General features: G+C 40.7%; 1 protein-coding gene across 5 annotated transcripts in view; it reads left to right on the top strand.

Annotated features, from left to right (window-relative positions):
• ANO1 (anoctamin 1) overlaps positions 1–24,893 on the top strand; it is a 70,161-nt gene that overhangs the window by 33,927 nt on the left and 11,341 nt on the right. For 2 of the 5 annotated variants that reach the window (XM_079308477.1, XM_079308475.1), the window contains 13 exons: positions 1,258–1,356; positions 2,324–2,475; positions 3,673–3,727; positions 6,143–6,194; positions 8,742–8,807; positions 9,304–9,359; positions 10,789–10,830; positions 13,834–13,898; positions 14,476–14,610; positions 15,857–16,017; positions 18,948–19,030; positions 21,406–21,477; positions 24,585–24,659. In XM_079308477.1, the coding sequence (XP_079164603.1) occupies positions 1,258–1,356; positions 2,324–2,475; positions 3,673–3,727; positions 6,143–6,194; positions 8,742–8,807; positions 9,304–9,359; positions 10,789–10,830; positions 13,834–13,898; positions 14,476–14,610; positions 15,857–16,017; positions 18,948–19,030; positions 21,406–21,477; positions 24,585–24,659 (1,113 nt within the window). Of the gene's footprint in view, positions 1–1,257; positions 1,357–2,323; positions 2,476–3,672; positions 3,728–6,142; positions 6,195–8,741; positions 8,808–9,303; positions 9,360–10,788; positions 10,831–13,833; positions 13,899–14,475; positions 14,611–15,856; positions 16,018–18,947; positions 19,031–21,405; positions 21,478–23,333; positions 23,412–24,584; positions 24,660–24,893 lie in introns of all 5 variants that reach the window. The other 3 variants (XM_079308478.1, XM_079308476.1, XM_079308479.1) reach the window with 2 other exon arrangements.

Here is a 24,893-nt window from a genome sequence, read left to right as displayed (position 1 = left end):
GAGATGGAACCCTGTCCTTTCAGTGCAAGACACAAAACACATGAGATGCAAGTATAGAGATGAAAGCAAGACTCGGGGATTTACATCAGCTTCCACAGCCAGCATGTCCATGTAGGGGGAAAGATCTGCAATCACCTGGGCCTGAAAAACCACAAAGCTGCATTGGAGACTTCAGTGATTCCAAAAGAGCAAAGATTTCTTTAACAGATGGTGTTTAATAAATCACTTAAGCTCTCTTCAATGAAATGGCTGGATGGTCACACACAAAGAGTTGCTGTCAGTGGCTCGATGTCCACGAATAATTGATTAAATCAAGGCCAGGTTGGACAGGGCTTGAGGCAGCCTGGCCTGCCCATGGCAGGAGTGTTGGAACTGAACAATCTCTAAGCTCCCTTCCCATGGTCCTCTGAGTAACCATTTTCTAGCATTTTCTAGAAAGCCAGTGAGAATATAGCTGTGTGAAAGCTAGTTATTATAATAATTGAGTTAGTGCAGCAGCAAGATTAGAAAGATGCATTGTTGTTCATTTTTCTTCTGTTTGCTGAATGACTCCTGGTCAGATATCGTTTGCCCAGTGCCTTTGGAATAGTTGCTCCAGGGGGAAGCAAACATGGGTGTATGTGGGAGTGCCAGAAGCAAACATCCATGTCCGGCCCTTCAGAACACAGCTCAGAGAATTACTGGGCTGCAGGCAAACCACTAATATTGCCTTTAACTTCTATCCTCCTTTTGCTCTGTTTGGTGGAGTCCTTCCTACTGATTTACCTAATTATGATGGTTTAATGGATATATTCACATTTGATTCTGAGGCTGCTCCTCTGAGGGGTGAGCAGCAGGGACTCTCTCAGCCCCAGCAATTACAACATACTCACCAAATCACATCACTTTGGCTGGATGCCTCTGCTTCAAATTTAACTGTCTCAGCCTGTATTTATGTCCAGAGTCATTAGCTTTTATTTCCCAAAGAGTTTTTATCTGTTTAACTTTGTGATAATTGCTCTGGGAGTCAATAGCCTTTTTTGAGTCATGTTCTATAGCAGCTCAGCACAGTGAGGTGTTCAGTGATTGTCCTGGTTGTTAGAAACCAGGTTGTTGTAGCTGGTTGTTAGAAACCAGCTCTCTCAAACAAAGGAGATTTATCATGTTGGTCCTAATGGACTGTTCGTTCCTTAAATATGTATGAATCACAAGGGGTAATGTGTTTAATTTCCTCTCATCAGTAACATTTTCCCCTGCTTTTATTTTTCTTTTTTAAAGACTAAAATCCACGGAATTGGGTTTGTAAAAATACATGCACCATGGAATGTATTGTGTCGAGAGGCAGAATTCCTTAAGCTCAAGATGCCCACAAAAAAGGTGAGTCCTGATCTTGTTTTCCTCATGAAGGCTTAGTTTAAACGTATGTTCCTCTCAGAGCATCTTACAAATACAGACTTCTCTTTCCACAAGCATTTTAAAAACTATTAACTGATGTGCACCAGAAATGAAAGTCACAAACATACTTGCTTGGCGCAGCAGAGGGAAAAAGTAGAAGGAAGAACAGAAATCAAGAATTTCTGGCTACTACCACTGTCTGGACATAATAAAAGTGATTTCATCATTGGTATGTTTTAAAAGAAGAGGTTTCAATTGATGGTGAAATTTCTGTGTGCCTTTTGGACATTTTTTTCTCACCTGAAGACTGCTAAAAATGAACATAAGGATAAGAATTTGTCTCACTAGGTTTAGTGACTATTCATATACACAGTCACGTTTACAGGAGCTGGGGCCACTCTACCACAAAATAAATTACCTTTCAGAATATTTGAAATATCATTAAAGGTATGACAGTGTATTTTCATCAATTCTAAATCACCCGTGATAGATAGATGGATAGATAACTACCTGTTCAGTGAGCACAGCTCAGAGATGGATTAATATTTAAACACAGACTAAGTGCGGGTCCCAGACTGCACAGGGAAGTCCATAATGGAGCAAGAGACAATCTCCAAGCCCAGCATCATTTATTACAATACTAAAACCACATTTTTGGTTTGGATTTTATATTAATCCCCATTATTGCCTCACTTACCAGGGATTTTAATCAGAAGCACAATTAGATGAAAAGATCTGTTGCCATTGTGTGGTTTTCTAACCCTTGGTTTCACTTTCCCATCCCTTTCTTTCTGGATGACTTCAAGAATGTAAACCACACTCCTTGATAGTTTATTGTGATATATTTATTCAATTGCCAGCTTATTCCTTTCAGTTCACTTTGACCTATGGATAACCAAAAAGCAGTGAAGTTTTACTGTTTTGTTTTTTTTTCTCTTTGCCCCCTCAGATGTATCAGATCAACCAGACCCATGGCCTCCTGAAAAAGATTAATTCTGTGATTCAAAAAATAACAGAGCCCATCCAGCCAAAAGTAGCAGAGCACAAACCTCAGACAGTGAAGCGCCTCTCCTACCCCTTCTCCAGAGAGAAGCAGCACTTGTAAGTGAAAGCTTTCTCTAAATGTCCATGTCCACAGGTCCCAGCCTCTCTGAGCAGCTCAGGCAACAGAGGGTGTAAGGGAACATGAGCACCAACACTTTGGTGGGCATTGCTGCAAAGAATATTTTCATTTTGCAATAAATTTACTTTTGGCTCGGTGTTGTGGAATGAGTTTTTGCAGAGAAATCTCTGTGTTTTAGCTGCTGTTGTGGCACATAATGTGCATCTGTATAACCATATACTTCTGTTAGGATTCCAAAAGGGGATTTATAATGTGGTTTATAACAGTCTCTTCTCCACATTAAATAAAATGCTCAGTAAAACTTGTAGCCAGAGATGTGGGCTGATGAATTTAAGAATCATTTCATATACCTGGGGGCAGGGACACAGGTAGTGCCAACCAGGCCTTGCCTTTTGAAGTGCTGTGAAGTCAGAGGTGGCTTTGCCATTGATCCCAGATCAGCAAGAACAGCTGTAAATGTGGGTGTAGGGAAAAAAACATGAGGCAGAGCCCAGCCTTGGATTGCTCTGCTGCTGCTCTTCCCTGGGCAGCATCCCAGAGGAGTCACTTTGAAGGCTGTGCTTATGCATGTGCCAGCTGGAACAAGCAGCAGTCCTAGGGCACCCTGCACCCACAGGGATTTTAGTATTTCATCCAGACACATAGAGCCCTGGTGGGCTTGGGCCAGTCAGTGTGTGGGACACCTTGTCCTGTCCTTGGGCTTGCAGGAACATATTTGTGTGTTTGCTGGGTGTGGGGTGTTCCTGGAGGTCCAAAAGATGCTCTTGGCTGTAGACATGGATGGGCCTCATACTGTTTGCAGGTGGCTTTTCCAGGGACACCACCTGTGTCTCTGCTCAACTGGGGAGGAAACAGTGGCCTCAGGGAAAATTAAAGATTATGAGGGGTAATTCAAGGCTAGCAGCAGTCAGGGATTCAACCTAAATAAGCATCAATGCTCTCTTTTGTGCTGAAAAACCTATAAAGACATGAAACCAGTGAAATGTATAAGCAGCCTCTTTAAAATGTGGGAGTTGGGTTGGAACTTGCTTTCTAACAGGGTTTCTACAAGCTGTTCTTTAATGTGAGCTCTGAGAGATCCCCAGGAGAAATGAAAATATTGAAGGGGTCAACAAGAACAGGAAATTACTGACTTTTTTTTTAACCTAATGGGCTTCCTTCTAATCTTTTAACAGATTTGATTTGTCTGACAAAGGTTCCTTCTTTGACAGTAAAACAAGAAGCACTATAGTAAGTACTGCCTATAAATAATTTATGGTGAATATTGTCTCAGTCATGGTGTTAACAGCTTTAATACAATGCCTGTTCAAGTTTATCTTTCTTAACAAATGCCAAGGATCTCCTATGCTATCAGGTACTGAAATTATAAATAATTCCAGATTTACTGCTGTGTAGTGTTTGATGCTAACAGACTTTTGGAAAATAATTTGGATCTTCTTTCTGATTCACGGGTAATTTTCTTAGCAGAGATATCACCAGCTGGGAATATTTAGATTTTACCACTCATTCTGCCCACCAGCTGCCTGCACCCATGAGTGATTTAACTTTTTGTAACTATACATTGTTCTTTTTGCAAAATGCTGCTAAATATCCCAAGACAAATTCCAACAAAACAGCCTGGTATTTACTGGGAATATTATTTATAGTTTTTTGGGGGAAATCCTCTGTAATGGTATTGAAAGTGTTGAGGTTGATGGTTTTTTATCTGACTTACAGAACATAAAATAGAGTTGGGGAAGAAGGTGTAGCCTCATATATAGATACCAAAGGAGGACTTGAAAGGCCAGCTCGTGTGACATCCAGGGCAGCTGGAAGGGGCTGTGCCAGGCAGCCCTGGCTGCAGTGCATTTCAGAGGATAACAGGGACTCTTTACCCCATTCCACTACTCCTCACCAGTACCTTGGAATGTGACTGCCAGCATATTTTTATCTTATATTTAACATCAGCCTTTTGGGATGCCAAGTGGTTTCCAAAAGAGTTTATATTCCAGTCATAGCTGCCTTTCATTGCTGTGGTGATAAGGGGTGTAAGATATTCAACTTCCCTTTCCTGCTCTGAAATTCCAGCTTATTCCACAGTGTAGTTCCCTGCCATCCTGAAGAGCAGGGGTTTGATATGAGCACTGGTTATGGGGGTGAGGTGAGCTGGACCAGGGGAGGCAGATGCAGGAGCACAGAAATGGGGAAGAAAAAGGCAAATATTGATTTGGTTTATTTGCAAATAAAACATTTAACTTGAGATTGGGAGAAAAAAAAAAAAAAGGTGCCTGGGTTTTGTTTGTAGGCTTTCTTTTATATGCTTAGATGTGTAGGGAAAAAAATCTCGTAAGTACAAGGAACACAACAAATGAAGAGTTAAAATTCATGACAGGCTGAGCAAGGCAGCAAGATAAAATGTTTCCATGGGACGAGAGGGTGAGGAAGACTGACTGGAAAATGGATTGAAAGAGAAGCTCAGAGCAGAAGCTGAGAGGAAAAGGAGGGATGAGGGTTTTTTAAATGCCTGAAGGAACACTGGGCATATAAGAATAATGCTGGTGCTATGCTGCTTTTTGTGAAATCCCTACAAATCACCCAGTAATGAAGAACATATTGAATGTTTCCCAACATCATTTTATTCTGTGTGCATTGCTGTTTGTATTCTTCTTTCTTAAAGTTCTCTCCTGCCTTTCTCATGTGTATTTTTGAACCACAGTGCAAATATTGACCCTTCCGCCTACTGCAAAATGAACAGGAATCTAGTCACTACCCGTGAGTCTTTGATGAATAGAACTAAGCCAAAGACCTTTTAGTTATTAAAAAAGAAAATAAAAAAAATAAATTATATAACTGAAAATCTCTCTGTGACAGCCCTTTAATTCACTGGGGTTACAGGATGACAGACAGATGAGCTGTGAGACTTGCCCCAGATGCCCTCACTTGCTTCCTCCCATGAATTGGGCAAGAGTCAAGTTAGCAAATGGATTAGGGAGCTGGGAAACAATCCCCAGCTCCCCAGACAGGCCAGGCAGTGGCAGGAGGCCTTTGCTGCCTGCTTGCCTGGCTGGAGAGCATCGCTGCACGGGAGTGACCAAAAGCTGAACCTCGCGGGCAGCCTGCTGAGCTGTGCAAAGGTTACTCGACAATAAATGCAATAAATCCCAAAATAAATACATCTGTTTTGCCACCGAGGTCAGGCAGGCTCAGAAATGTTAAGGTCAGCCTGTGTTAGTCCAGTTTGATAAACGGCTGCGTGCTGTGTTCACGCGGTGAGCCCGGAGTTGTGCTCAGCTCCTTGGGATGGAGCCAGCCCAGGCCCTCAGAGGCCAGATGAAGAGCTGCTCCAGGTGGAAGAACACTCCTGAGCTTTGATCGATGGCTAACATGAGCAAAAATTGCATTTCTTTTATGCCAGGGGCCAGAAGTAACCTTGTTTGGCCCCATCAATTCTCCTAGAAGCTGACTATTTAGTTAAGCTTTTCTCTCCTGTACAGAAAGCACAGCACCGAGGCCTCCAAGACCTGCTCTCCTGAATACCACGACTTTTATTAAAGAATGATGACTTCATTGACATCTTGGTTTGGCCAATATTTGAGCTGTACACAAAAAGATTGTGCTTTTCACTGGCCTGTCTGAAGAAACCCTTTCTTCTCTTTTGTTCTGTAGGTTTATGAAATACTGAAAAGAACGACATGTACCAAAGCAAAATATAGCATGGGTAAGGAACTTTGTTTAGCTTTAAGATCAATATCTTTTTCAGGTATTGACAATAATTGCATGTTGTAAATGGCTGTGGAGTTTAAGGTTTTTTCCTGCTCTCTAATTTGATGTATGTGGATGTAATTGTTTTATTTGGAAATTAGATTCAATTTATGCAACTGTTTGACCTTTTTTCAAATGTGAATTTATAGATTAAAGTCTAAATTAAATGGTAAGAGAGTATGTAGCCCCTGCAGATGTGACTTAGGATGGATGGTGACATAATCCAGCAGATGAAATGTGCTCTGTGTTCTACACTCCCTGAAATGGATGAGGTTATTTCTGTAAAATCCAATAACTGCAGTGAAAATCTGTGGCTGTGGCTTGGCCCTTTTCGTTCAAGCAGGAACCCCACAATTTATAGTGGGATTGTTTTCCAGTGATTTGAGTGGAATGGTCTAGAGTGATGACTGTCCTGAGTGGAATTAAGATGAACCCCCTGGAACAGCCAGGGGCCAAGGCTTGCACTGGAACTGGGCACCTGAGCTCTCAGAGCACGTGCTGCAAATCACGGGATGAGAAATTTGTAGTACCATGACCAAGACTTCTAGGATTTCAGCCCTAGGGTTTGTGCTATAAGAATTAAGCTCATAATAAAGATGAATTGCAAATCAAGCCACCTTAAAGATTTGTTGGCAGCTGATCCTGCTCACCTATTATATACTTTATTTTATCCATGATGCACGGAATACATTTTACTGTGGGACCAACATTAACAAATGGTAAATCCAAACAAATAAGATGGAAGGTTGCATTCCCAGACAAAGTGTGTGAACATGGAAGAAAATGTTTGGTAACTGTTGAAATCTATTGTGGTGCCTATTTGCCTAGAAGCAGTTAAATGAAATAATAGAAACTTGAATTACAGGTAGTTCTGTTCAATATTGACCCATCAGCTGCTTAGAAAGACATCAAATAATAGAAGAACAATTACGCCACAAATTATTTCCATGCTTTGACTTTTGTGTTGAAGTAGTAACATACAATGCACAATTGTTGACTCCTTATATACACTGAAATTTGGTGTCCAGCCAGTATTAACAGAAGTGCTGTTCTCTGTAGCATGGGAAATCCAAATTATTTTGTGACTTTCAAGACCCTTTTCAAGTCGGATGCTGGATCGTTTTCACTGGAAATAACATCTTTAGACTCTTGAAAGGGAAAGGTCACTCATATCAGTTTGCATTCTTGCCTTGGAGTTGCTTTCTCAATTTATTTGTTTTTGCTGGTTTTTTTGTGGTTTTTGGTTTTTTGTTTGTTTGTTTGGTTGTTGTTGTTGTTGTTGTTGTTGTTGTTGTTTTTGTCCAGAAAATGGGAAGCACAGTAGGAATTAGTTGATTAGGGAAGACACTAATGAATGATAGAGTGTTAGGATTCCTGGAAGGTTCTTCTACCTGAGACTGGCAAGGCCTCACAATATTGCTAATAAAAATGCCATCGGGCCAGCCCAGCACAGCTCAATCAGCTCCTTTGTGTTCTAGTTCTGGAATGCTGGGTTACAACCCAGTTAGAGGTGGCAAACAGATTTAAACAAACACAGATCATGCTGCAGCACTGGTTCTCAGCAGGAAAAAAGCAGCTGCTCAGGGGAACACTCTAGCCTTTGTTATTTATTAGGAAAATTTTGTGAAAATGTGAATCTGGCTTCACTGTTAAATCTGTATCTGTAGTGGAAGGGTACTATGGAGCTCTCCTCACAGCCCTAGAAAAATAATTTATCTGCTCACAGGTTGTTTCTGCCAGGAGTTGGAAACATTTGCAGACAATTCATAGACCTGTATAATCTTAAATAGGGTTTTGAAAATTAATGAGACCGCAAGATACTAAGCACTCCTGGAGCTGCTTCTGCAGCAAGTGATTAGTATCTAAGAAATGTTAATGAACTTGAACAATCCTCATTTCAAGAGCAATCAAAAATGACTCTACAGTAAGCTGGTTCCTAGTTCATAGTTGCTGTTCTTTCAAACCCAGTCCCACACTCTTCTTAGCCATGAACTGATGGGCAGCATGGAACACACTGGAGCACCTCATTTTTCTTTTCTTTTTTTAAGTCTTTTGAAATCTTCCCCAATGCCAGTGGCCAGATTTATATTTAGGTTTTTTTTTTTCAGTTGGCATCAATCACCATTGCCCTGCCCAAAGACAAGTGCTTGACTTGGCTCTGACTCAGCACCCAAAACGGGTTCATTCCATCCCCAAATGTATGTTCATGGGCCACATGACACCTCCAGACGTGGTGAACAGAATTGGAAGTAGCTCTATTAAAGCCAGCAGCTGCAGGAGGAAAGAATATTAGGGAATTAATGTACTACAGCCCTTCAAAAGCCCAGGTCCAGCCACCTTTGGGAATGGTGCAGTGCTCCTCTAAACTTCCCCACCAACTCCTCCTTCTGGCCCCCGTTAAGACAGGACTCTTCCCAGTCCCTTGTGCCACAGACATTTAATAGACAAAGCACTAATTGCTTTTAGCCTCATGCATGTCACTAATAAATGGCTGTGTAAACAGGGAAAGGAGAGGGAAGAAAGAAGGAAACTGCCCTTTTAAATAAAAGACGAAAATGTGGTAAATATGGTAAGTATTACGCCAAGGTCTTCGCAAAGGCTTTCCCTACAATTTCTCTGATCAATCTGAAACCTGAATTCAAAACTTTGTGTGGGTGATGCGTGTGGATGTGGGTTCCCCTATGCCATCAATTCCAGCCATATTGTCCTTGTGATCCAGCCTTCTGCTACACTTTCAAATCTTCAGGCTTGCCCTTAAATCAAACTGACTTTTCAGAAAATGTAATTTATTTTAATGACTAATTTCAAGTCAATGGCTTCTAATTCTTGATTCTCAAATATATATTACTTCCTCTTGCTCTCTGCAGTTTTCCATTTCATAAAATGAGTCATGTATAATAACCTATATGATTAAATATGAAACTACATGGAAAGGAATGAGATGGCAGCAAAATCATTACGTGATCAAATGGCTGTTATTTTGAGGGAAATCTCCAGGAAGGATGATGAAGTGAGGCTGTCTAACCTTGAAATTATAAATAACTATTATGTCTTTATTTTTCAAGGGATCACCAGCCTGCTTGCCAATGGAGTTTACAGTGCTGCATATCCTCTGCATGACGTAAGTGATATCACAATATATTTTACACATCTGCTGTCTGTCACCATGAAATCCCTCGTGTGACATGTTGGTGGCATCATCCCAACAATTACTGACTTTCTTCTCACTTGTGTCATGACTGCAGTAACTTCTGCAGGTTGTTTCCATCCCTCTGCTGTCTTTTAAGGAATTCCCCACCTCGGTTCTACATCTGATGATCATAAATTTGAACATAACACTATAAGAGTGTTACAGAGTTTCAGAGAATGAAATTCTTCTGTCATTTCCTGACCTTCTGTCCCCAAGATCCCTGGCACCAGTGCCAGGAAACACATTCATTCCCAGGACACCAAGTAGCTGGTTCCCTTGGCCACATCTCCCTGCAGATTCCTGTGTCCATGCTACCAGGAAAAACCATAAGCAGGATCTGATGTCAGATATTCCATGGGGCTGGATGTGACTGCAGACCTTCAGACTGATGAGATCTGCTTCTGAGCAGCTTAGAGAGATGCCAATAATGTGTTCAGCTGCAGTGCTCATTGAGAGGGTCAGGAATTATGGTGGCACTCAAGCCATGCCAGGGACCCTCATCCTGTCAGAGGTGCACATGGCTGGGTGCTGGTGCCTTCTGATTTAGAGGCTCAGGGTGCAACCAGAAATTACAAACTCATGCTCTTAACCTGCAGAAAAGCTTGGCAGATGTCAGAGGGACTGGCAGTCATGCTGCTCAGTTCTGAGGTGAGTGAGTGTCAAGGGCTAGTTTTCCAGCCTGGCATGTGAGTGTGAAGTTGGTTTTCTGTTCCCCACACTCACACTGGTTTTACATGAGAATGTGAGAGCTTTTATCTTGGAGCACCCAAGAGAAGAGCAGCATCTTTGTCTGCCTGATGTTTGTTATACATGTCAGGGCTCTCAAACTACATCAGTGCTGTGTAGAAATCGAGAAAGAAAGATTAAATAAACTTCTTTTCCTGTTTCTGCCTTACGTCTTCAGACAGCTGCTGATAGTCTTGTATAGAAGTTATTTATTGTCTTAGTTTACTCAAAAAATACCTCCAAATTAAAACCTCAAATGTAATCAGCCCTGAGTGTTTGGAGAGTCTGGAGAGGGAGTAGCACTCTCAACTGGTTTCTTCTCTCTCCAGCAGACTGAGCTGACCCCCAAGTATCCTGGCAATACTGCATCCTTTCCCTTGACATTTTTAGGCCATCTTTATCACTTATTCATTCCTCTTCCCCCTATGACAGACACTATTGCTCTTTCCTAATGTGCCCAATGACAGAAGACAAAGTGTGCCATGACAAATGGGCTCCTAAAATACACAATTATTTTACAGATTGCTTTTTCTGGTTTTGATGCATTAAGTGAGTGGGAGACATGGGTATGCAGGATGCAGAGCAGTTCTTGGCACAAGCCACTGGATGATGCAGATTTTCTCTCTCTTTAAAGGGTGACTATGAAGGTGAAAATGTGGAGCCCAATGACAGAAAAGTAAGTTGATGCACAAGGAGTTTTAATATATTCACAAGAATGCCAGCCTGAAGAGTTACCTGTTGGAGTCTTGATGTTTTTACCCACAGAAAATGCTGCAAAAAGCCACTAAATGCCAAGCAGTTTAAGGAAAAAAAGTGCTTTCCAGCATTTAAATTTGCCCAGATGTGGAATGTATTGTGGCTATGTATAAAGTACTCAGCTCAGTAATGATATATCAGGCCACATTGGTAAGAATATTGACATATAACTCCTAAAATTCAGATGGTGTAATTTCAAGCCAGCTCTGATGAGAGTATGCTCTGTCATATTCTGGTATCTGTATTGGGCATAAATCATGCTTCATTCCATGGCATGAGGGTCAGAATTGGAGGAGTGGGAGGCAGTGGCAGTTTATGCACATAAACTTGATTAGGAAAGATAAATATTGACTATTTATTAGGAATAAGAGGTCCTCAACAATGTTTTAATGTGTGCTCTGCAGCCAGAAGCCGCCCTGTGGATGTACTGTGAGACATTGCATCACTTTTTGCTTAAATTGTGTTTTTATTATCTGTATCATGAAAGACATCTGTTCACTGTCGTAAAACAAGTAGGAATTATCCTAAGGAAGTACTTTTCCTAAGGAAGTAGGAAGTACTTTATAGTAAGGAAGTATGAGAGAAAAAAAACAAATTTTCCACCCTTTTTGGAAATGCTGATTTCTTAAATTCAAAGCTCAGTGACTGCATCCTCCCCAAAGAAGGGTGGCTTTTGTCTGTGCATCAGACAAAAACTGAACTGGAGAGTTGAGAACCAGTTCTCTCAGGAGGAGCAACTAAATTTGAATGCTGTATATGCTGAGCTTTCAGACTTGAAGCTTTGCTTTCCTTGTTTGTTTCATGATTTTTTTTCTCCAGAGAAATGCTCTGAACATTCAGGTCATAGGAAAAGCAGATTCAAAGACCTTCAGGCTTTATATATAAAAATAGGTTCCCAAAATTGACAGTGTGCTGGTCCTTCAGGTGCAAATGGCTCATCAAAAGACAGTGAATGTTTTTTCCCTCCCTCTATTGACTTGTGTTAAAAATACCACACATCTGTCTTTTCATTATTAAGCAACACATCACTCAACTAGAAATAGGATGAAGGTCCATGTTTTCTGAAAGTGTCCAGATTATCTTCTTCATTACTAACATCTCAAACCTCACAACTTCACTAATTTCACAAGTTTATTGTATGTTTGGAAGTGTTTACCTTGGCTTTTGACTTTCAGTTCCATCAAATAATCTTTTGGTGTGTTTTGGCATGTCTCTTCTGGTTTCTTGAAGCTTTCTTTAATCTTATCCAGTACTAGGCCAGGCCTGTGCCTTTTTTAACAAGAAAATTAAAGATTTGAGGCCTAGAAATGAAGTAAATATTTGGGTCTAGTGTGCTGATCTCCTCTAATCATGTCTTTGAAGATGTGCTTTGAATATCAGGCTGATAAATGTCAGGGTAAATGAGATAATTCATTTGTACTTTAGGCACAAATCTGGTTTCAAGTTGCACAAAATTAAAACATGGCACTGATGCAAAATCTCCTCAGCTTAGTGTTTTCCTGATATGCCTGACAAGCTGAGATCACAGAAAAAGAATCTAATTTCCAGCACAAACTTAGTTTTAAAGATTAAATTTAAAAAAATATATATAAAAGCAAGGGGCTTAGCTAGTCCTGCATATGGATGTTGAGGTGTCCCAAATCATTGCTTTCCACACACAGGCAGTTGGCTTTAAACCTTTGAAAAATGTGGTTGAAAGAAACCTAAAGCAGAATAAAAACAAAATTTTCAAGGATGTTGCTGTTTAATAAAGGCCTGCTGTTAAGTTTCAGATCATGCCCTTGCTGTTGTAAAGAAATTAATAATGATGAATGATTTGGGGTTGCAGAGGGGAAAACCCACATCCCACTTATATTTTTGATGTCATATTTCTGTAAAAGCTGAGAAGTTGCTTTGTTGTTTTTTGGGGTTTCTTAAATGAGTCAAGCCATTTCTATAAGTACAGCAGTTCAGCTTGGAAATCCTTTGTTAATGGCTTGTCAGGAGAATTCCAAAATTGCTGTAGGAACATTGTTGATGTGGGACTTCTCTGTGATCAAGTGTGAGCAGGAGGAATGGGCATGGGGAGTGGCCAGGCTCTGGTCTGCCCTTTATTTTTGCTGCATTTCACTGGAGACATGTAGGAGTTTGACATCTGTCAAGTTTCCCATGATAAAATAGCCTGGAGTTTAGGGAATAACATCCTGTTTGGTCTAAGAACAAGATTAATCCTGTTGCCCTCCCTGTATTGATACTGGTTTTGGTCTCTGCTCCACATTGAGTTTAATAATTTCTTGTTCACTCTGTTGGCTGAATTGAATGAGAGAAAAAAAGTCAGGTTTAAGAAGCACTATTTATATGTTTTACAAAACAGAGGATAAGTTGAAGGTCTCAGAGGAACCTATTTTTGTGAGGGATTCAGTTTTGCAAATCAGTAATGAGGATCATTGTTTTCCTTGGCCCACATCCTGACAAAAAGGAAGAGTGGAAATCATTGACTTCTTGTGGTTTAAAGCTGAAAAAAAATTTAAATGCAGCCTTTGAGGCACCTCAAGATCAGCACCTCTTGCTGAATGATGAATTATAGCAAAATGGCCTGAAGTTGTGTCAGGGGAGGTTGAGGTTGGATGTCAGGGAAAGGTTCTTCCCCCAGAGGTTGACTGGGTCTATGGATCATAAAACCAGCACTGCTGTCCCTGTCTCTGCTGTAGATATCCATCAGTGCAGCTGCTGAAGAGCCTTTTGGCGTGCTGGAATTCACCACTCTGGTGGAGCACGCCAGACCATCACATTCACTGTTCATATTTAATGCAGGCTATGTGTGTTGGCACGATTTGGGCCAAAACACCAGCATGGTGAAAGAGTCCTGTGGGTCCTGCAGTGACCAAAGGAGAAGCCACTGGTGCTTTAGCTCTCCCCTTTCTCTTGCCTTTCTGTTTTCCAGCTGCTGTGTGAGGAGTGGGCGAGCTATGGAGTGTTTTACAAATACCAGCCCATCGACCTGGTGAGGTGAGAGTTCCGCCCCTGGTATGGAGTTTCCACGGGGCAGAGATGAAGCTCTGCAGGGATGCTCATGCTGTGTGCCCCTGGGGGAATGCTGCCCTCAGTGCCATCCCCGGGGGATTCCAGAGAATGGGAAATTCACTGGGAGAAGAGCAGTTTTCTGTGAGTTTAGAACATGCTGATATATCCCACATAGCATGAAAGTCTGCAGGGGATATTTTTTTAATTAATTTTGTTTGCTTATGGTAAGACCTGAGACACTGAAGAAAATGAGGTGCCTTTTAAAGAGGATTTTCTCACAGAACGTCCAAAGGTACCAATTTGCAGAGCAGAAACACGGTAGGGGGAAAAAATGCACCAGTGGGACAAACTTGTTTTCAGGGTGCCTGTTTCTCTGGATGGACTCCAAGCATCATGAGAAAAAGAGTCTTCTGAGAAGAAAAAAATTCCCACAGGTCATCAGATCTTACTTTCTTCATGCCTAATCCAGATGTGATTCATAATTTTAGCCACATTATATTTTAAGAAATAGGAAACATTTCTCTCTCTCATTTCTTTCTCTATTTTTCTAAATGTATTTCAGAAAATACTTTGGAGAGAAGATTGGGCTATATTTTGCCTGGCTCGGAGTTTATACACAAATGCTTATTCCAGCTTCAATTGTAGGGATTATAGTTTTCCTGTATGGCTGTGCAACTGTGGATGAGAACATACCCAGGTAAAATGGATGAATAAATAGGTTCTGTTGTTGGAGGGCACTTCAAGCTTAAAGTTGCCTTGCTTTATAAATGTTTTGTCAGCATTATCTAGGCTGAGCACAGCTGTAATTGGAGGTTCTTGCTCCTGGATCTTGTCCTGTGCCACCCACATCCCAACACCCCAATCCCCATTCCTATCTGTGCCTGTTGCAGCAGGATGGTGTGCTCCTAAAACTCTGCATCCTCACACTTCATCTTTTGGAAGCTGTGCTTAAAATGAATCCACCTCCACAGGCCCCCCTGATCTCAGCTTCCAGTAAAATAACAGAGCTCTCCCAAGGGCACAGAACAGCCCATTTCTATCTCATTAGCATTCACTGTTAATATTACTTGGGGAGTTGCATTGATGTCCTAAAAATAATTCTTGGCTGGTTGCTCAGGTGGTTGGGTTTTTTCCAAACTCAGATCATTATGTTAAAACAAACCAGCAAAATTCTGCTAATGAGGGAGTTTGGTCCCAGCACAGAGTGCTGAGGAGGGCATTGTATGACAGAGAGATGCAGCAAGAATATACATCCCTCAAATAAGCTACTGTGATTGCATCAACAAAATCTGGATGTCCTCCTACTTGTAATCTTTCAGAAAGTTTTGTATTAAAACATTTTTGAAGCCCTCTGATTTTGCATTATTTGCCCTGCATGCATCATCAGCTGGAGATGCAAATTACATGGTTTGTACAACAAGCACAAGCCCTGAATAACAAAGCAGATAATGGGTACCAAAAAATAGATTTAAATTTTATTTTGTTCATTAAGATTGCTTTGTAGTGCTTCCAACAGTTGAAGAAAGTCAAAGGGAGGGTCACTGTTGCTATTTCACAGATGGAGCACAGAGAAGATAAATTGGTTGAACTCCAGTCTCTTGATGTTCAGCACTTCCCCTGTACCTTATCTATCACTGTAGTTTGTATTTCAAAACATGAGTGTTTTATTTTATTTTTATTAATTTTATTCTGTAAGATCTTAGAGAAAGCATAGAGCCTTATGGCTTTCTTAATGTTTCCTCTAATTCCCTGGAATGGAAATGGAGCTGGGGAAGGAGGGAGGGAGACAGCCTTACATGAGGATTTCAGCCCCTGCAGTAGTGTAGGATCATATCCAATGATCCTACACAAATAGCTGCTGTCCAGAGGAGATAAGATCACCAGAGCACAAAGTTGGAGCCATCCTGACCGTGCTTTTCCCTTCTCTTGTGTCTTTGTTGCAGTATGGAGATGTGTGACCAGAGAAACAACATCACCATGTGTCCCCTGTGTGACAAAACATGCAGTTACTGGAAGATGAGCTCTGCCTGTGCCACTGCCCGTGCAAGCCATCTGTTTGATAACCCTGCCACTGTCTTCTTCTCAGTCTTCATGGCTCTCTGGGGTAAGAAGATCTATGCCTTGATGCTAAGCTTTTAATTATTGAAAATACAACAGGAAGAAACAGAGGAGATAAAGCAGTGTATTTATACACAGGCAGCTAATGATACAAAGAATTTATCTTTTTTTTCTTCTTCCCTTTTTTTTTCTTTTCCATGAAACTGCCACACTCTAATTTATATTCTGGACTGGAGGCTAAAATTCAAAAAGTTGCTCAAGCTGAATAGCAAATGAAATTGTTAAGCATCTGTCATAAAACTGCTGCGTGGTATGTCAAAATTTCATTAACGAGATTGAACAGCTTGCCAAAAAAAAAAAAAAAAAAGAAATCTTTTTGCAGAGCCAGCTTCCACTTTAGAACATTACAGAAGAAACGTATTAATGTACTCTGGGGTTGAGGGGAGGGCTCTGGGGGAAGTGTAATGGCCTTTAGCGTCTTCAGGACAAACCAACATTGATTCCTGAGTGTACTCCGAATTGCAATTAGGTTTATCAGCAGGCAGACATCATGCAAAGAGTCTGGGAAGAGGAAACAGTGGTGGAGAGGGACTTTTCCTGATCCTGATGCTTCCCTCATACTTTGAGCCCTTTCAGGGCATGTCTCTAGCACTTGGGTCAAAATATGAACCCTACGATTAAATCTTTGTGAGGATGTCTTCAGGAATGGTTATGGAGGGCTTCTCCCTTCCCTGCTGGGGGAGGGATGGGGAACCCCCTTGCTCCAGGAATGGGCTCTGGGGGAGAGGAGCTTTGATGACCACATATTCCCAGCAGCAGTGAGAGCAGCACAAGCCTTCCTGTGAATTAGCATAACCTGTTCTGGCTTATATTTCATCCTAATAATACACCTGGAGTTTTTGTCTCTTCCAGTACATAGGGAACTGTTTGTACATTACCATGCATCTGAACCTATTTAAGTACAATTCAACATAATAATTCTAATTTTTGGTAAGAGTCTGTGTTTGGGATATCATTGTTTCCAATGCAGCACTGAGAGTTTATTATCAAGTACGACAAGGAAAGTCAAGTGTCACCTTTGGTCTCCCTCATTCACCATCATTGTGAGCCCCACATGGATCTTGGCATCTTATCCTCTTGTCCGAAAAGTAAAAGTTTGCCTTCCTTTCCACAGCAAGAAACTGTGGGTCTCTTCATCCATTTTCTTACACTCTTGTGCAAAGTAAGGCAGATTGGCAAAAGCCAGGTTCTGGGCCCTGCACAAAACCTGAGAGGGTTTTGAAGTGGGATGCCAAACTCCTCAAGCTCTTTTGAGTCAACATAAAGTTTTATTGTGGGACAATACCATATAAAACAAACATTGCTTCAAAAAGGTCCTTTTCAACTGGAAAACTAAGAACTTTCTCCACATAATTTTAAATTAGTGTTGTTAAATTCACATATAAATAGGAAAGTGCAGGTCTTCATGGCAGAGCAGGGATACAGCTCCCTGGCACCTTCTCCTAGGGCTCCCAAAACAACCCAGCATTCCATTCACTGTCTTCTCCTTTTGCCCTGCTGTAAATCAGTGCCAAGGGAGGATTTCCAGTAGCATCTTGTTAATTTTCCATATCTCTGGCTGTCAATGGATGCTGCAGCCCCCACCCAGTGAGGAGAGGAGAGGAGAGGAGAGGAGAGGAGAGGAGAGGAGAGGAGAGGAGAGGAGAGGAGAGGAGAGGAGAGGAGAGGAGAGGAGAGGAGAGGAGAGGAGAGGAGAGGAGAGGAGAGGAGAGGAGAGGAGAGGAGAGGAGAGGAGAGGAGAGGAGAGGAGAGGAGAGGAGAGGAGGGAGAGGAGAGGAGAGGAGAGGAGAGGAGAGGAGAGGAGAGGAGAGGAGAGGAGAGGAGAGGAGAGGAGAGGAGAGGAGAGGAGAGGAGAGGAGAGGAGAGGAGAGGAGAGGAGAGGAGAGGAGAGGAGAGGAGAGGAGAGGAGAGGAGAGGAGAGGCAATTCCAGGTCCTTGAGACAGAGACCCTCTCAAGACACAGCTCTGGCCACCCTTTTCATAGGAAGCCTGTGGCTTGTGAAGGGGCTCAGCTGTAGCTTTTCTACATAAGAGTTTTACTTGGAAGGCGAATGGATGTCATGGCCCCAGCCTGGCTCCAGCCAAGAGGGTTCAACTCTCTGTTCAACTTTGTTACCCCCTCCCTGCCTCTGTTTTTTCTGGATACAAACGTTGGTGAGCACATCTGTTAATACTCACTGTGGGAAGCTCCCCTGGGAACACCATTTCTTGGTAGACTTGCCTCTTTCATAATCACTTATTTATTATACAACACTGGTGTATTCCCAGCATCTAAATATGTCCTCTGAGAACTTTCTTGGTCTCAGGGGCAGATAGACTGATATAGACTGGGTTCATTCATGGGGACTCAAGAATGGCTTTAACGAGAGCTTTTTTCTCTGAGCTTTCTCCATCAAAAAGAAAATGGCAGGGTTTTTAATGATTAAAACTCTTAAAGGCTTCCTCTTTCACACCTGCCAAAATGTATCTTTCACAAGAGCGTTTGCATTTCAGTGTGATGATTAGAGCCAACCACACTATTGTGACCACTAGGTGGATGCAATTATAATGATATAAAAATGCTTTATCATTATATGTTTGAGGGAATAACTCTGCCATCAATACAAGTGAAATGATTAATATTTTTTACAGACAAGATTCAGGTTTTCTGGACTCACAGATGAAATGACATGCAGTTGAAGATCAATAATATCATTAGACATACAAATATCTAAATAAGTTTGGCTGACTTTCTTAGACCCCTTAGAAATTGCAGGCATCTTCCTACATGAAGCAAATGCCCTTTCTTCAGCTTACTTTAAAACATTTTGCTCCTGGCACATCAGTGTTTCCCAGCCAGACCTGAGGTGCTGAATAAAAGAAAATAGAAACTAAGTGATGTGGTAATCTGTGTTACATGTTAAACTGTTGTTTCAGCTGCCACCTTTATGGAGCACTGGAAGAGAAAACAGATGCGCCTCAACTACAGGTGGGACCTGACTGGGTTTGAAGAGGAGGAGGTTTGTCCTTTCAGTTCTGACTCTTTGCCTTCCCCCTTGCTGTTGCCCTGACTTTGCAGACTTTGCCTCATGTTCCTGGGAGGGTTCCATCCTATAGGAGGAAGGAAAATTCCTGTACATGAACCATTTGAGGTCTTTATAGCAAGGGCATGACTAGTCTGTCCTGTTGCCATGGGAATGTAATTGTATAGCCACAAAATTTGATTTAATTTTTTTTTTAAGTGTGTAGAGGGGTCACACCTAGCAGTGTATGTGTGGAATATACTGCTCAGACCTTCCACTGGGCTGAAGTCAGGGTGCCAAGAGCCAAGGACCTCATTTATCACACACTGCTGTAAATCAGAAATGAGTGCATTGAAGCTGATAAAGTTACAGTGAAGTAAAAAAAGCACTGAAAAATTCGTATTAACTTTAATGATTCAGCATCAAGCCCTGACTTGGAAAATACCTCAGAAGGCATTGCCAGACATGTGGGCTTGAGGCATGGGCAGGGACGTGGTGTGGATGTGGTGCAGTTTTTTGCAGTGGCTAAAAAAAAGTAATATCCCTGGCCAGGTTTATACTAAATCTGCTAAAGAGAATAAAGGAGAAAAGGGCCAAATCTGTATGAAGAAAAATCTGCAATAAAGTTTTAGAAGGAAAGGAGAGAAAATCCTCAGTCAGCTGAGAAACAGTTTTCCACCTTTTTGGTTTCAATTTTGCTGCTTTACAGAAAATAAAGGAGATGCCTTCCCAGAGCAGAACACAACCCCAGCCCCCAGCCTTGCCCTGCTGTTATTAAAAGAAGTATGACCTCCCTTATCACATCTCTAGATGTCCTAAATAGACGCACAACAAATACTACTCACGTGAAACACAAACCTCAGCAGCTCTGCCTGGGCTTTGCACCCTGCAGCCATCACTCCTCTCACCCCCTTTCTGCTGGAGTTATCTCCCCTTAATGTATTTATCTCCTCCATAATATATCTAGGTGCCCTGTGGCAGCAGCCTCTGCACTGGTCCATACCTATTTACTAGGGGAGAATATAGGGATTTATTTCCTGGACACTATATGCCCCTTTATTTTTGGTAACTTGTTAGCATCCATGAAAAGTGGAGAGGATTAAGTGTATCTTTCCAATGTCTGCTCCATGGCTGAGTTCAGAGCTCTGCACAGCCAAACTAGCAGCTGTCAATTCCCTATATTTTATTCTGTGGTTTTAGTGGCCAGTGATAAATAATACAGTCACGGGTTTAGCACAGAGTTTAGGATTCTCCTGTTGCTGATTTAGGGAAAACTTAAGCTAAAATCATGTTGAACAGTCAGGGGTTTGAGTGAAATGCTGAAGCACAAAGTATCTAATTTTCTGGTGTTTTTAGAGATGCCTGTTTCACACAATATTTGAAGTAATTGATAGAATGGTAGTGTCTAACCATCCACTGTACCTATGTTTGTTTTATGTAAATTTTAATATATAAATACGATATGACCTGCAACAGTTCAGTAATCAAATTTTTGTTTATTTGTTTTTTGTTTTTTCTTGATTTTCATGGGGTTTTTCTGGTTTCCTGAAGGAGGCAGTCAAGGTTTGGAAAACATTTTTTTTTTTAAATCACTCCTACCTTTTTTATTCCATGTCTACTGATGAATGCCATCTTTTGATCTCCATTTCTCCTTTTTTGAGCATCAGATTTTCTTTGGAACTCCCACTGATTGCTTTACCTTTACACCTTTCTCCTCTCCACTTGTTCAGAGTTTTTTCAGCTCCCTTCTGTTTCCCATCCAATGCCTAATTTTGAATTCTGACTCTTTTATGAATGCATAATTATCGGGAATTCTGAATCCATGAGTCTTCCTCAATCTTTTGGCTGTCTCTTACTTCCAACTGTTTCTTGCACCTTCTCCTGCAATGCAGACAGAGAATCTGTGGATGCTGTCCAGGACAGAATTAGGGGAGCACACCAACTGACAATTTTATGGGATCACAAAGCCACGTATTTTGCATACTTACAGCGGAAAAATAATCCCCTCATGAGCTGAGGACCACTGAAATCAATTAATGACATTTAATTTTTAAAAATAGAGGTAATTAAAATCCAAGCATCGTGAGCCATGCTGTCTGCAGGTTGTACTGCATATCTCATATATTAAATTTAACCTACACAGCACTGCACATTGCTGTCCAAATCATTCTGCAGTTGCTCCTGTAGACACAGGACTTAACATTTTTTAATTATAGTTAACTATCAATTGACATGAATGACATACCAAGTGAATTGGAATTCAGTTTGAAAACTCAGAAATTCTCAGGAAATCTACCTGCAGAGAGTTAATATGTAGCTGATAGAGAAAATAAGTAATGTTGCTTTTTTATTAAATATTACTTCTTTCATAGGATCATCCAAGAGCAGAATATGAAGCGAAAGTTCTAGAAAAATCATTGAGAAAAGAACACAAACATAAAGAGGTACGGTAAAAATATTAATTTGTTTCACTTATGAAAAAGAAGGGCAGTGACCCAAGACTAAGAAATAGGTAAAAAATAGTCAATGCTCACTGTGCTTAAATTCCAGGTGTCTTCATCCATACATGAGATAATTGGGGTCTGCCAGGCACACTATCTGATTAAATCTAGAAACGCCTTTACTAATTAGATTCAGGAGTGTGGGTCAGGGAAACTAATTGAGCATCATCAAAAGAGGTGCTGCTCTAATGCTAATAAATCAAGTTTGAGAAAACTGTAATAAATCAAATTTCAGAAAACTGTAACAAACCATCTTGTTCTGTGCGGTAAAAGTACCTAAAGTCTCTCAGAAGTTTTCTGTCTTGCTGGGCTTTCTCTGCAAATAAAAATACTAATGAAGAGTACTAACACTCATGTTGAATTTCAGCTTTGGCAATAACTTTCTGCCTTTTAAAAACACAGCTTTCCCTTTTATCCCCCTGAACAAGGCAGTGCTCACTTATGCTCTGAACTTGCTCTTTACATCACTGTGAGAAAGGTGCTTCCAGTCACTCCAGGAGCACCTGCCTCTTGCCAAGGGATGGTACAATCCCTACAAGCAGCTTCCCTGCCCTTTCACTGGAGCTGAAATTCCTTTCCTGTCAGCAGCAGAAAGATTTGGAAAAGCTCCTTTTCTCCCCTGTGCACTGATGCCCCCATCCTACCTGAGGTTATTCTCCCTTCACTGCAAGAAGTGAGCCATTTATGTGCTGTGATTTTAATGAGAGAAGTAAAAATTTCAGCATAAAATTTGGCAGAATTTCCTCTCTTGTGTCTGTGGCCAGTGGCACCACAACATGGAATTGTTCCCTAAATTGGGATTTTTATGACAACCCTGTGAAAACACAACTGCAATAACATTTACATTCTTCAGAGGCAGCACAGATAGATGAGTGCTAAAGTAAATTTATACTGGAGTACCACTGAGCCCCTCTTAAAAAATGCTACAGAGCTGCTGATGGTGTGTTCCCATTAATCTATAGGATGCTGTGTGTAAGTGGTTCATAGGCATAAGCAAATCAAATCTCTTTTTAAAGCCCTTACAGAAGAGAAACAGTTTGGGTTGCTGTGCTATGATAAGCTGGATAAATGATTTTGGATACAGACTTTACTGTATTCTGCTTAAAACCTGTAACTTGCTGCACTTTTGAGTATAATCAGAATTCAGGTCTCAAAGTCTAATCAGACAGTTAATGAATGGTGGCCCTGTAATATTGGAGAATGAAAGTTGAGCAATTAAGGATTTATGGGTTTTTTTACCAGACTATTTATAAGTTTTTGGGCTGTGTTCAATTTGGATGTTACTAATTTGGGAAACGTGAGAAAAAGATGTTTTTGCTGAAAGACTTGGTGGTTATCTTTCATTGGGATCTAGTGTGTTGAAGTTCAAATTCGACAGTTGTTGGACTTGGAAACCTTCTTAAAGAAAATATATCTAAAGCTAAACCAAAGTTGCTTATAGCTTTTTTAAGAGAAGTCTAATTCTTAAAAAATTAAAGAAAAAAATAACCTGAACATTCTTTACACGTCATAAAGATGAAAGCAGAGCACAATCCTATATTAAAAAGGGAATATTTTGTAGGATTTGTAGGATTGCCTCATGTTCCCTAAGATTTCGGGCAAGCATTTCTCTTTTGTTGCTATTATATTTTATTAACTTAAAGCTGATACACAAAGCCTTAAGCAAACTAACAGAGCATTCACTTGTGCTAAAGCACTGTGTCAGTAGAGAATATGGAATTAATTAATGGAATTAATTGAGCAGTGCTTTGTAATGTCATATTGCCCGACTCTTTTCTATTTCCTTTGACTGCCATCAGAAGCACGGATATTTTCCAGAAGAGACAGCAAACAAATGGAGACAAAGAGTTAAGACAGTCATGGCTGGGGTGAAATTGGTTCTTTTTATTCAAACTTATGAAGAAACTCAAATTATGAGTAATTATGGAAGACACAAATCAATTTGTTTTTGGCTGTTGAACCTTTGTTTAATATTCACATTCAGTTCTGGGTTTCTTCCCCTTCCTCCCCTCGTTCCTTCAGCACTTTTTGGGACACTGGTCTATGAGTTGGGAATGGCACTGCATGGCTAATCTTAGATTTCCCATCCTGGATGTTATGTTTTGCAAAGAAGCATGGGCCATGTGTTGAAAGAGCCTCTTGCACTTCCCTGAGACAACATGCATGTCATAAAAATAGAATTTAAGCAATATTTTTATGTGCATTGCAACATGTGCATCATCCTCTGTGATGTTCCTTTTGCTGTTGATTTTCTGGTGTTTCAAAACAATTCCGGGCATCCAAGTTTGTGAAGGACTCCAGAGGAGCATTGCTTTTCTAAATGAGTATTTTGTAGCCAAAATTCAGGTAGCAGCTGATTTATTGGATTTAAGGGAGTCAGAGGATATACAGAGTTGTTATATAGAAAATAACAAAATGTTTTGTATTGGAAGGGACCTTAAATATTACCTCGTTCCAGCCCCCCTTTTATAATTCCCATTAGTATAGTCCACTGAATACCATGGGAATAGGTAAAATTAAAAATCACTCATATCAAAGAAATTGCAAGTCTTACCACATACCAAAACTAAATCTTCCCTGTCAATTGAGTGTTCACCTTGGAGCTACTCTGTAGTCTGAATTAATTTAATACTTAAATCTGTATTTCAGTGGAGCCAGTGGTGCCACAGCACAGCTGCAAATATTAACTGTGGAGAGGGAGAGGAAGGAGGGGGATTTTTCTAGGGAAAGCAAAAGAAAATATTTAACAGCAAGAGAAAACTTATTTCATGGTTTATGACAACCTATTTGCATGTTTCCTTCAAAAAGTACACAGAAAAATGTGGTTTATTTATACTCCCAGCACAGGCACTTGATCAGTCTGAACTTGGATACGGAGTAAACAATTTGCCTGTGTGGAATTGTGACTGTAAACACTGTGTCTGCATCTTCTAACTGGTTGTGGTTTTGCCAGCCTTTCCTTTCCCCTCTCTGTTTTCATCCCATGTGCAGAATCACACCCTTCTTTATTAAATGTTCTTTTTCCACCTCCCCCTTCCCCAAAAAATTAGACGGATAAAGAGAAGCTGACGTGGAAGGACCGTTTTCCAGCCTATTTAACCAATTTTGTTAGCATCATCTTCATGGTAAGCATCACCTGGCAAAATCTGGAATTTTTGTTACTGAGTTATTGTATGGAAGAGAAGTGATAGAAACTTTATCAGGTCTATGTGGTTCAACATTCATTTTTTCTCAGTGAAAACATTCAAGCATTTTATTGATTTATGATGCAAAATCTTTTCAAGAGCTTGAATTTCTACTATGCTGTCTCATTCCAATAACAAAAAAATGAAATTCCCACACTACTGATGGGGTGAATC

The sequence above is a fragment of the Erithacus rubecula genome, assembly GCF_903797595.1.
Source record: "Erithacus rubecula genome assembly, chromosome: 6".
Classification (NCBI taxonomy): Eukaryota; Metazoa; Chordata; class Aves; order Passeriformes; family Muscicapidae; genus Erithacus; species Erithacus rubecula.
Note: the sequence above shows the minus strand (reverse complement) of the source record. Positions and strands in the feature narration are given on the sequence as shown.